This window comes from Esox lucius, chromosome 11, assembly GCF_011004845.1.
Source record: "Esox lucius isolate fEsoLuc1 chromosome 11, fEsoLuc1.pri, whole genome shotgun sequence".
NCBI classification, from domain to species: domain Eukaryota; kingdom Metazoa; phylum Chordata; class Actinopteri; order Esociformes; family Esocidae; genus Esox; species Esox lucius.
Window position 1 is genome coordinate 51,388,858 of NC_047579.1, and position 13,767 is coordinate 51,402,624.

At 46.1% G+C, this 13,767-nt stretch overlaps 1 protein-coding gene across 1 annotated transcript; it reads right to left on the minus strand.

The window, feature by feature from the left end:
* Window positions 1-5,031: 5,031 nt before the first annotated feature.
* On the minus strand, window positions 5,032-9,389 carry actb2 (actin, beta 2). Its single transcript, XM_010905274.4, has 6 exons — window positions 9,269-9,389; window positions 7,749-7,877; window positions 7,244-7,483; window positions 6,398-6,836; window positions 6,122-6,303; window positions 5,032-5,851 (listed from the first exon to the last, which is right to left on the minus strand). Exons 2-6 carry the CDS (start codon window positions 7,869-7,871, stop codon window positions 5,708-5,710), a joined length of 1,128 nt encoding a protein of 375 aa, XP_010903576.1. The 5' UTR covers window positions 7,872-7,877; window positions 9,269-9,389; the 3' UTR covers window positions 5,032-5,707.
* Between the last annotated feature and the right edge of the window lie 4,378 nt (window positions 9,390-13,767).

Genomic DNA, 13,767 nt, shown 5'->3' on the forward strand with positions numbered 1-13,767 from the left:
TCCCTTTGTCCAGAGTGTCATATCTCCGTTTTAACAGATCAATAAAACCAAACAATAAGACTGCATGTTTAGGACTGCTGCAGTGCTGAACCGTGTCCTGGCCTGGATGCTAGAGCCCAGCAGCAGACCAGATACCAGGGGAACCAAGGAATCCCCCTCCAGAAGGAGAAACTGGGTTGCAGCTGGAGTCCATTTTGTGTCTCAGTAACGAAGCAGGTTCCTGTTTAAAATGGAGGAGCGGTTTCTTCTCAGGGTCTCCAGCCCGACCGCTCGTACACACTATCCACAGTGTGGGAGTGTGTGGGTGTTCACACCAACTTCAGCACAATGTCCCCTGGGAGCAGAGACACACACACACACACACACATCCCTCTCCCTGTTTTCTTCCCTCATCCGTTTTTCTATTGAACACATAAATACAATATACACCCACACCTCAACCCACTCCTTCACCCCTCTCTCTCTCTCTCTCTCTCTCACCCCCCCACCCCCTCCTCCCCTCAGCAGTCTTTGATGTGGGTGTGTCAGCAGACGCTGCTCTGATAGGCTGAGCGTAAGCTAACAGATGCATCCTATTGGCTGAAAGCACATTGCTGTTCTGCAGAGAATGAGAGGGGGCTAGGGGAGTGGGTGTGTACAGACTCCTTCCTTCATTGGATAGATACAAACAGGAAAAAAAACGATATAGTCTAGCTATGGAACGCTGCTTGGTCTTTGCATGTCAAAATTCGCACACTGCCCAACTAATCGAATTGTGTTAATCAATGCGCAAGGGGGTCATTCCACACACGTCTTCATTGACACGCTAAGGCCCATTATTCAGTGCCTGTGTTGAATGTGAGGTGTGTCAGTCCTTCCTGGAATACATAGTCCATAAACCAACCTGATTTTGGATTCCACACGTGATGCACGCACAAGAATGTACACACACACACATACACACAATCCCTGATGTAGTGGTCTCTTGATATTTCCTCAGCTCACAAGTCATTTGGAACCGGGACAACATGCACATAAATATGCACAACATAGACATTAGAGATGTACACAACATAGACATTAGAGATGTACACAACGTAGACATTAGAGATGTACACAACGTAGACATTAGAGATGTACACAACGTAGACATTAGAGATGTACACAACGTAGACATTAGAGATGTACACAACGTAGACATTAGAGATGTACACAACGTAGACATTAGAGATGTACACAACGTAGACATTAGAGATGTACACAACGTAGACATTAGAGATGTACACAACGTAGACATTAGAGATGTACACTATGTAGACATTAGAGATGTACACTATGTAGACATTAGAGATGTACACAACGTAGACATTAGAGATGTACACAACTTATACATGATGAACAAACGGATTCAGTGCCTTCAGGATGTATTCAGGCCTCTTCACTTCATAATGACAAAGGGTAATATACATTTTTAGATTTTTTTTTTTTTATGGGAATCTCTCATGGACATAATATTCAGGCGCTTTATAAATATTCTGCACTTATAGAAGTGCCTTTGGCAATGATCAAAAGATTATTGGGTAACCCTTTACCTGCTTTGCACACCTGAATTTGAACCTGAAAATGTTTTCCATTGTTCCTTGAAGATCCTCTAAAGCTCAGTCAGATTGGACGGGGAGCATCGGTGAAAAGCGATCTTCAGATCTCCTCACAGATGTTCTGTGTGTTTGAGTCCAGGCTTTGGCTGGGCCACTTAAGAACCTTCAGAAACATTTCTCAAAGCCACTCCAGCATTGTCTTGGCTGTGTGGTCCAGGTCATTTTCACCACAAGTTGTGCTTGTCATTCAGGCCTGATAGTTTGAGAGCATGAGGAAAAATATCCTCTGGTGTGATGAGACCGAAGTCAAAGTGTTACAGGCAGCATGACAGATGGTTTTTACTCAGGAGTGGCTTCCATCTAGCCACGCTACCACAAAGACCTGATTGATGGAGGACTGCAGAGATGGTTGTCCTGGCAGGTACTCCCATCTCTGCAATGCAGAGAAACTCTGAAGCTCTATTGAGTGGCCATTTGGTTCTTGCCTGGTTACTTAGTTGGGCTGGACAGCTGGCTTTAGGAAATCTTGATCAATAAAGCTTTTTGGTTTCAAACTTTTTCCATTTCACAATGGAGCTCACTGTGCTCCTGGGTAAATGTTTTGTATAACGTTCCCAGATCAATGCATCGACCCAATTCAATCTCTGAGGTTAACAGAGAGTTCTTTGAATTTCATCCCTTGATCTTTGCTCTGACTTGCACTGTTTATAAGTGTGTGACATTATATAGATTATACAGAGCTATCTCAGGGACGCTTCGACAGCCACAGGACAGAACTGAGCCCAATTCGGGATGTCACGGCAAAGGATCTGAATACTTCCATTTTTATCTGCACAAATTCCTAAAAAGGTGTGTTTGCTTGGTCATTATGGGGTATTGTTTGTATATTGACAGCGATCTATATACAAACTCTCCAGGTTCCCAGTGTTACTCCGTCCCCTCTCCTTCATATCGAAATATGTGATCGTGACACCACCTAATGGTAAAATGGCGTAGCCACAGTCTTGTGCTACAGTAGGTTACTTTCCAGTCCTTCAAGCCACCGGTGGATTTAACCCTCTGACAGCCAGGGTTTTCAAATCCGCCTTTCACTCGCTTGACATTTTGGCTCGTCCTGTATAGTAGAAGGAAGTGCTTAATATCCTGGGGTTCTGCAGACCCTCAGCTACACGAAGGATGTATTTAAAACACAAGTGCATATATTTTGGTTTTATATTTAAATAAAATAGTACCCCCAGGTGTTCAGAATAACTACACGTTGAATGGTTTTGAATTTATAAAATAATAAAATGAACATTTTATTTACTCTCATCCACATCCATTTTTTCCCCTTACAAATTATGATAATCATTGAAAATGCCCATGTTGGGGTCACTGAACTTATTCTGTCATGTTGTACTTCCAAAGGCCACCACTAGATGGCAGTCCCTTTTTTGAATTCAGGACTTTTTTTTATGGGGTGTCTTGAATAGGGGGTGCCTTTAATTCCTTTGGAATTCCCTACATAGGCCATATCTGGAAGTGGTGGAGATTAGAACAGGGATGTGTCCAGTCTTCCTTTGGATGGTTATATCCACAGGTGACACTCTACACAACACTGCATAGGCACACATTTGACCACTGGCTACCGTACCGTTATATCAAGTTATCATAAAGGCCTAGTAATTCCACTAAAACAAGGCAAAATAATAATAAACATTATCATAGAATATCATTTAGGCTACACTTACCCCATTTTACAAATGGGTAAATTCCATCCTGATACTTATTGCCTGAATGTTCAGACCCATTTTCACTATCCTCGCTCTCCATAATCATTTATTCCACTTCTTTCGCCGTCAAAACATTTGCTTGTAGCGTCTTCAATGCAATCCAAGTGCATAATGACTTTATTGGGAGCATGGTAAGTGCGACACTCGCCTCTCCCCCTGATGCGCTCGCTCTTCCTCTCTCTTTTGGGGAGGGGGGGTGACATGGATAGACTTCGCACTGGATTGGTTCATCTATTGTATACTTCTAAACACCAGAATAAGATCAAGCATAATTAGTTAGTGCAGCTGCTGAAATCCTGAAGGACTATAGGTGATCAATATTTGTGATCATGATTGTGGGGCTTCTGGTTGACAAAAGTACACAAACAAGACGTTATTTGCAGCAGACTAATCCCTATTGACGTGGAAGAAGAATGAAGCATCTAACTTCTACCATTACTGAGCAGTGAATAAAAAGGATGCTGGGCTAACAGCTAGGTGGCAGGTTGTTGTGCTAACAGCTAGGTGACAGGATGTTGGGCTAACAGGTAGGTGTCAGAATGGACTGAACAAAAATGTTCTTCCTTGATATTCACTCACTACACCTATTAAAGATTAAGATGGAGCAGTGGCCCGTTTTTCAGTGGTTATGCCTTAGATTGGATTCAAGGTATAGAAACAATGACAGACGAATCAGTAATTTAAGTTGGCACTCTATTGTATTCATTCTAGTTTAATGTATTTGTTTTAGTTCAATCTTTTCGACCCAAAGATGAAATCCAGGTGACTTGAAAAACATACTGCCTACCGTTTTATTTGATTACATAAAAACACAGCTTTCAGATCACTCTCAAAACAAATATGGATAACCTACCATGACTTCCCTATTCTCACAAAAACATCAAACAATTACTGTATTAACTCCGAAAGGGAAAGAGGCTGGTGGCTTTCCAATTGGATTAAACCGCGAAAATAGTCCGATTTAAGTCATCAATAACACAATGACCATGTCACCTGTAGCCATTAACTATAAATATAGTGCTTGTTCAGCTAGTTATCACTCGGACTAAATAGCATTTTATGTCCTGACAATAACTGAAGTTGTGGACGGGTGTAGTGTAAAACACCTCGCACACACCGCGCTTGGAAGAAATGCGAAGGCAAAAAAATGCTGATAAATGGGATGAAGGCGGAATCCGCAGCGAGTCGTGATATTTTGTGTAACTGCGACTTGCCTGAACCTGCTTTTATGCACACGCCCATAGCGCGAAATCATACGTTAACGCGTTGCGCTGCTAGAAATTGGGCGCATCTGAGTCATCTGTAGATGACCATTTTAGCAACCTTTCTGAATTAGCCTGCCACGATTTAAGTCGGCCCAAACACCCATTTAGGTGTTACAGGATAAAGATTTAAGGAACTGATTTGATTCAGTGCATGCCCAGCAACTCAAAATGAACAGCCTGTCTTTCCACAAAGAAGCTTAACTGCGCTGGTACTAAGTTACAATCTCCCTGCAACCTGGTATTGAATTATCCATAGGACTTGTGTATCTTGTCTGGAAAACTAGTATGATGGTGGCTTTAATCGCTCATCCCAATTTAAGACCTGTTATAAACAGTCTTAAGACTTCTTCAGAGTTAACACATTCACTCACACCCTGCCCCCCCCTCCCCAGCTAACAGAAGAGCGAGACAACAAGGTCATGTCGGAACACATGTGCACTTTATTGGGAGTTTAGTCAGTGTACAAGTTGGCCCCCCCCACTCTGGTCCCCCTGGCCCCCACTCACCTCTGACCCAGAACAACCAAGCAGAGGTCACGCTCAGGTTCATTTGCATAAAACAAAAACAGAAAAAAAATTAACAGGACCAAGACTTTAAGGCTGCAAGTACAAAAAACCCAGACGACATTGTGACATAATTTACATAGAAGCCATACTACTACACCCATGTGACAGTAGGCCTGGGTGACAGGCTGGAGCCGACCGCCTTCACAGAGGCTAATTCCTGTTCTGAACACAGTTTAAAACAAACAATTGGAATGACTCAAAGAAAGAAAAAAAAGAAAAATGTACATTTGTTGTTGTTTTTTTTTGAGTCCTCAGATGCATGGTAGAATCTCGGGGTCGTTATTTTTATTCTAAAACGTTGCTGTTGTTTACATCGTTCCAGTTTTTTGTCAGATCCTGAGTCGAAGCGCCAAAATAACAGAAGCCATGCCAATGAGACAGAGAGGCCCTAGGCTCGCTCTGCACCTCCCCTCCTCCCTCTGGGTGTGTGTGTGTGTGTGTGAGTGTGAGTGTGTGTGTGTTTGGTCGCAGAGCTGAAGTCGTAGTTGGGTGTTTGGGTTGGTCGATATGGGATGGGAACAGTCTGTTTAGAAGCATTTGCGGTGGACGATGGAGGGGCCGGACTCATCGTACTCCTGCTTGCTGATCCACATCTGCTGGAAGGTGGAGAGGGAGGCCAGGATGGAGCCTCCGATCCAGACGGAGTATTTACGCTCTGGGGGGGCGATGATCTAGAGGGGAGGGAAGGGGGCAGAGGACGTTAAACATTGTACTGAATGTGAGCCTGGGACAGACCTGCCGTTTAATCAGCCGACCACTAGGTGGCAGTAGAGGTTACAACTAGACAAGACTGGAGAACTTGATGCTGTACTGATCGTATTAATTTCAGTCGTCTTTGGTCAACTCCTCTAGCCTGGTGAGGGCCTCCACGAGGGACAGGAGGCTAAACAAAACGACACCGGGCCGGGAGGCACAACATGGACACTGGCGGTCAGGCTCACCTTGATCTTCATGGTGGATGGGGCCAGGGAGGTGATCTCCTTCTGCATCCTGTCGGCGATGCCAGGGTACATGGTGGTACCTCCAGACAGCACTGTGTTGGCGTACAGGTCCTTACGGATGTCGACGTCACACTTCATGATGGAGTTGTAGGTGGTCTCGTGGATGCCGCAGGACTCCATACCTGGGGGGGACCAAGAGAGACAGAGCCGTCACAACCAGGTTCACAGAAACAACCCGATTGGCCGTTTGTGGGGTCAGGCGGTTAGGAAACTCACCGAGGAAGGATGGCTGGAAGAGGGCCTCAGGGCAGCGGAACCTCTCGTTGCCGATGGTGATGACCTGTCCGTCGGGCAGCTCGTAGCTCTTCTCCAGGGAGGAGGAGGAGGCGGCGGTGCCCATCTCCTGCTCGAAGTCCAGCGCCACGTAGCACAGCTTCTCCTTGATGTCACGCACGATTTCCCTCTCGGCCGTGGTGGTGAAGCTGTAGCCGCGCTCGGTCAGGATCTTCATGAGGTAGTCTGTGAGGTCGCGGCCAGCCAAGTCCAGACGCAGGATGGCGTGGGGCAGGGCGTAGCCCTCGTAGATGGGCACTGTGTGGGTCACACCATCACCAGAGTCCATGACGATACCAGTGGTGCGGCCGGAGGCGTACAGGGACAGGACAGCCTGGATGGCCACGTACATGGCGGGGGTGTTGAAGGTCTCGAACATGATCTGGAGGAGAGGGAGGCAGGCTGTGAGTCCAGAGGATTGGGGGGGGGGGGGAGGGGGGGGTCAATGGTGCCACACATGGTAGAACATGCAGAAGGGGTGAAACCGCTGTTAGTGGAGAAACTCTGTGCAGAAACAAAACGTCCCTATTGGCCTGTGCACGTCAATATAAAAACACGGTTAACATTACGAGTGTTTCACAGTAACTCTATATGCATCTAGTCTCATTACTAGCAACCAGAAAAATGCAGAGGCAGAACACAGGCAGGCAGAGAGACCTGCAGCTTCCAGAGAGACGACAGGTCAGCTGTAAGGAGAGAGGGCCTGGAGGAGAGGAGTACAGGGTGAGCAAGAGGACAGGAGACACAAGCCAGGTATGAACAACAGGGCTGCAGTGTACTGCTGTGTACCTGGGTCATCTTCTCCCTGTTGGCCTTGGGGTTGAGGGGGGCCTCTGTGAGCAGGACGGGGTGCTCCTCGGGGGCCACTCTCAGCTCGTTGTAGAAGGTGTGATGCCAGATCTTCTCCATGTCATCCCAGTTGGTGACAATTCCGTGCTCGATGGGGTACTTCAGGGTCAGGATACCTCTCTTGCTCTGGGCCTCGTCTCCCACATAGCTGTCTTTCTGGCCCATTCCAACCATCACTCCCTGGGGACAAGACAGAGTCAGCATACAGGTGCCAGCTAGGCTAGTGCGACAGGCTAGGATGTTGCATACAGTTTGTTTTAGCATACACAGCTACAGGTAAGTGAAACAGGTATTAATGCTACAGAAATGAATTGGACTTCAAGCAAAGTAACGTATATTCTTATTAAAAACAACCCCACTTTAATACAGTAAAGGTTGTTTTAAAAATGGAGAAATGTACACCTCTACTCAGTAACACATTGGGATCAGTAGATCTGTGGCTCACCTGATGCCTGGGACGACCGACAATGGAGGGGAAGACAGCACGAGGCGCGTCGTCTCCTGCAAACCCGGCTTTACACATACCGGATCCGTTGTCAACAACCAGTGCGGCGATTTCATCTTCCATTTTTAACTGCACAGAAAAGGGAAGATATCGTTGGAAAACACGAACTTTGAAACCAACTGAGTCAGTGAAACACTTCCGCACAGCACCCCGTGACAAGGTGACGATATGTTGCTGCTTCCTGTTTCTGAGTGCAGTTCGGCAGTGTGACCGCTAGGTGGAGCACTACACTGCGCCCTATGCTCTGCACAGCCAGACAAAGGAAGTGGCGCCGCATTCTCTGATATTACCATATAAGGACATGTTAGTTTCAGCAGCTTTGCCATGCGCCACCAGAACACCAGGGTTAAGCAGAAAGGATTATTTCGACATTTTCAAACCCGGACGTGACCACTCCCTCTACCAAGTTGATGACCCCCCCCCCCCAAACGGAATGCGAACACAAGACGACCGTGGAAATAGTTCGTGCGTCATGACTTGGCACTTTCGATATGTAATGATTTGCTTCATAAAACAATTAGATCAACTATTGGTTAATGTTAGAATAAGTAGAATACATTATAGCTGAAAGCTTTAGGTTAATTACCCATGACTGCAGATACAACTGCTAGCCCAGCACTGAATGCCTGGCTAGAGTCCATTTCCTGCTGGCCACGCCTTGATAACTGGTAAGAAGTTCTGCAATCTTTTCTTCCCCTTATCCAGTTAGTTTACAGTCAGTGAATGACCAACTAACCGCTCAGGGTCTTATCCACCATGACCAAGCCCCGCTAATTACCTTACCAGCAAGCTAAACTTGACTGTATGACTCCAATACTAATCAGTTACTGGTCAAGTCCAATGATACAGGGTTAGTAAACTACTCCAGCACACTACTACTGGGGTTAAGTAGTGTGTAGGTCAGGTATGTGACAAGTTGCAACTGAATGGTGGTGTTAGCATGCTGCTAAGCTAGGAAGATAAACTAGGTCACACCCCGCCGCAGCGCGCGCACAAAGACTCCATGCCCCTGAGCCCCTTTACCGGGGATCAAGGGCTGGTGAACTAACCGTTAACCGGTAAACGTTCCATTACGATTTCATGCAGTGTTCTTGAGAAACAAACCAACGGGTTAATGACTGCAGAAAATACACTGCAAATGCATAACTACACTAAAGTGTCCGGTGAATTGCAAATCCCCCAATAATTACATTAGCATTATAAACGACGAATAATTGCACTTGATAGACCGACCAACATTAACAGACAGTTTGCCAACCATGTTCAATTAGTTACTGTGAAACAAGCATGTCAGATTAGCCAGTCAGGCTAGTTACCTCAGACAAAGAGCGTCGTGGTATAGTCCATAGGTATGTCAGAAACAAAGTGAACTGATCTAAAATAAATAACCACAGCCTTGTTTACCTCATATGTCGTCAAACTAAGCCATTATAGTACTTGATATGTTTAGTTAATCTTACCTTTGGGTGGGGGGGGTTGTCGCTGTTAGGAAACCGGTTTCTAGGCAAATGATATCCCGCACGAGCTGCGTATGACGGCGCTCAGAGTGAACCGGTGAACGGCGGGCGCGTGGTTTTTATCCCCGGTCAAATGCCCGGCTCGAGCCATAAAAGGTAAACTTTCGGATTCGAGCGATCTGATTGGTCCGGCGTCACAGGCCCGGTCGCGTCGCGTGCACGGCTGCTGCGCTAACCAACCCGGCTCGCCCCTCTCTCTGCCGATTTGAGAGAAAGGAGGAAAAGGCATGAGGGGAAATCAAATATGACGAGTTTTAGAGGCCTACTACAATGCATAACCCCGTGTTAAAGTTTAGATGTAGCGGTCAGTTAGAGCTTGAGCTGACAAGTCCCACCGTTTCTCGGAGTTGTTAGTCTGTAAATAGCGGCCATTGTAACTTGCATGGTGCAGCTAGCTAGTTAGCTAGCTAGCTAGGATGCCGTTACAGATAAACTGGAGTTTACAACCGCTGTTGCACGGCACTATTGAAGTGACAGACCAGACATTAACACACTCATGGTCTTACACATCTAATCACACAATGGACACTAGCCCAGCACAAGGCTTAAACAACTGCCTACACAAACAAACATTCCAGTTAGCTTATAGACTGCCCGGTTTAGAAAGTGGAAGTTAGGGTAACCGGGTCTTGGTTAAAGGTGTGCCAATGAAGAAAATGTGAGAGAGGAGGTAGAGAAGTCATATTCCTCTTTCTTTCTGATTACAGTACAGTCAATGGACTAAACAGACCTCATTCAGCTAAACTGAATAATAACCAGGCTCTTTACCAGAACCACCCTGGTAAAGACCCTGATATTTCTTTATGATCAATGGCCAGAGTTAACCACCAACTTCAATACAGCGGGTAGGTTTGGGTGAGTAAGGAGTGGAGGTCCAACATAGGATGTGCTAAGGCCTTGTAGCTTATCCTCCACTGTTCCCACACAGCCCCATCCCAGGTGGGCTCGATGCTAGCTACCACCCCCTGACAGCAGCCCATCCAGCAGAACAAGAATGTACATGCATTATTGGCCCCTGACTTGACATGAACCTAGGATCAGTTTCTCTGTCCAGCGTTGTGCATACTGGCCTGATCCTGCAATCTCCTAACACAGGAAATGAGCATGTGTGTGCGTGCGTGTGTGTGTGAGAGAGAGAGACAGAGAGGGTATATGTTTATAGTTTCTGTTTTATTAGGCTGTTTGGTGGGGTGACTGGTAAAACAGGTTCCTGGGACTACAGCCTCATGCTGATGTTGTGATGTTGTAAACAGGGATTGGCTAGGGCACATTTAATCTACAAGGAGGGTGTGGCTCTCAAAGTACAGATTTTGAGTCTGTGTGCGTGTGTGTGTGTGCGTGTGTGTTTCAGGGTCGATGTCTGGGTCAATTGCATTATAATTTATGAAATTGACAAGTGACAATTGCCTGTTATTTTCTATGTGGACATTTTTATTCATTCACTTCCTGAAATGAATTGCCCCCCAACTCTGGTGATTTTATGTATTTACGGTGAAGCTGATTGGGGTCATGCAGTGTTGGGCAATGACGAAGGACTTTGGATATGTGTGTGAGTGTGTGTTCTATGTGTTTGTGTTGGCAGTAAGTGAGAGGTCTCCCTAGCTTAGTGTGTGTTGTCAGCGCTTCCCGGTTGGAATGCCAGCAAGCAGAGTGGCCAGAATACCAGGCCTGGAAAAGACCTCTCACATAACAAAACATACCAGTGCCTGTATCCACTACGGGACAGTGTGAGAGAGAGACAGTGCGGCAGAGCTAACAGCAGTAGTCCTGATAGTCTAATGATTATGGAGTTGATAGAACCCAGAACAGCTCTTCTAATAACATTACCTACCATTAGTTGTATTTATAATCACTGTCCTTCTATATCGTCTAATGGTTCATGGCTGTAATAATAACAAAGTGTTTATAAAGTTTGTCTCTGTGTAGCAGTTCATGACTTTAATTATAACAATGTGTTTATAAAGTGTGTCTCTGTATAGTGATTTGGGATATTCGTTACTATGAGTCATAATATTGTCCAGCACCCCCCGTCATTTACATCTGAGTCATTTTGCAGACGCTCCGATCCAGAGCATCTTACCGTTAGGTAGGGGAGTCCATTGATTGTCACACATTGTTTTCGCAACCTTGCGTTGAACCTGGCCCTGTTCCTCAGCATACTGGAACCTTGCGTTGAACCTGGCCCTGTTCCTCAGCATACTGGAACCTTGCGTTGAACCTGGCCCTGTTCCTCAGCATACTGGAACCTTGCGTTGAACCTGGCCCTGTTCCTCAGCATACTGGAACCTTGCGTTGAACCTGGCCCTGTTCCTCAGCATACTGGAACCTTGCGTTGAACCTGGCCCTGTTCCTCAGCATACTGGAACCTTGTGTTGAAGCTGGCCCAGTTTCTCTGAATACTGAGACCTTGTGTTGAAGCTGGCCCTGTTCTTCTGTATACTGGGACTTTGTGTTGAAGCTGGGCCTGATCTTTTGTATACTGGGACCTTGTGTTGAAGCTGGCCCAGTTTCTCTGAATACTGAGACCTTGTGTTGAAGCTAGCCCTGTTCTTCTGTATACTGGGACTTTGTGTTGAAGCTGGCCCTGTTCTTCTGTATACTGAGACCTCGTGTTGAAGCTGGGCCTGTTCTTCTGTATACTGAGACCTCGTGTTGAAGCTGGGCCTGATCTTTTGTATACTGGGACCTTGTGTTGAAGCTGGCAAAGTTCATGATTGTAAGAACAGCTGACAAAAAGGTATGCTCTGATCAGACATCTATTGTTGTGTCAAATCTGATGTCTAATGCCCACCCTGGGGGCATGGCAGGGGCTGTTTATGTGTTCGTCCTAACTGGGAAAATGTGTGATTTTTCAGCATGAACACCAGTATTGAAGGTGTCTGCCATTTTAGTGTAGTCAGCTGGGTGGAACTTTCAACTTAACTGGTTGGTCGTATGACCACAGCTCCAACAGTGTCATCAATAGGAATCAGCGAAACAATTCATGGGAACTGACTACTGGAAACTGGAGACAGACACAGTGGTGTGGCCCAGGCTGGAACCGATGCTACGATGGCGCAGAGACACCAATGACACCTCTATCCATCCATCCATCCTCATGGCACAACAACACAGGTGAGCCGTCTATCCATTTCTATGGCACGGATACACGGATGCCTTCTCTATCCATCTCTATGGGCCCTGCCCATAATGGGTCTGCTGACCCTTGACCTCCAGCCCTGGTGGCAGATGTGCCGTGCCAGCCCCCCTCCCCCACTTACAGGGTGTTTTGTCTGACCATCTGACTGCTCAAGGACCCCACCCTTCTATGCCCCTCCCCCAGGCGGAAGAAGCTCATTCATTGGTTGTTTGTATCCATTCATAATCACAGCCATCACCGCAGTAACAGTCCTCTGTCCAGGGCGTCTGTATGTGTTAAGTGTGTATTGTGTGTGTGTGTGTGTATTGTGTGTGTGTGTCTGTGTGTGCCAGCTGGTTGCTGCGGTCTCTGATTGGATTAACACTTCTTAAATGGATCCTTATCCCTGCCTCGACCTCAACCCAACACACACCCTCACACAGATTTTCACCGTCCATCCTTTCCAGTTAGTGGAAGTGAGACCAGCATTGCAACATAGGGCGTTTACATTATGAGAGAGAGAGAATACAACACTAGACAGACTTGCCTTGGTTTGCATAATCATTTCCATAGCGTTTGAATTTACACCGGCATATTCTACACTTACCACACAGGACTGTGTCCGCCAATCGCAGGAAAATCAAGCTGTATGCATGCGTACTGCACAGAAACATTTCTGACAGAATTGTCTTCACACCAGCAAAACTCCAGTGGGGGGTTTGAAACTGTGACACTTATTACCTTGACTGGCGGTGTCCGAGCTATCGCTAAATTTACGCAACAAAATAATCTAGCGTCTCAAGTCTTCTTTGATACGTCTCGGAAAATGAAGCGTACTGTAAACAAACTACTAGGGCTTAGTTATGGGAGGTTTGAGAATCGCTTTACCTCAGGTGGATGGGAAATGTAACAATGTTTTTGTCAGATGTTTTATAATTGTGTTTATTTGTGAGTTTGGGTTTTACTCAGAGGATACCTTTGCAGAAATCATGGATGTGGAGTTTTACTCATTTTTTTGGTGTTATCTCACAACCTTGCTTAAGTTACCTTTGTTGTGATTCTTTGTTTATTCTGTTGTTAGGTAGAAGTAATGTTCTTGATCCTCACGTCTGGACCTTTTATCACAATTATTTTTGTCCTACTGAGATTCAGTGTTAGTGCATCTCTCTCAGCCCCTCTCTTCTCTTCTCCACCCCCCCCTCCTCTCTTAGTGAAACACCTCTCCCCCCCTTAGTGAAACACCTCCCCTCCTCTCTCTCTTAGTGAAACACCTCTCTCCCTCTCCTCCTCTCTCTCCTCCGTAAAACATCTCTCTCTCTCTGAT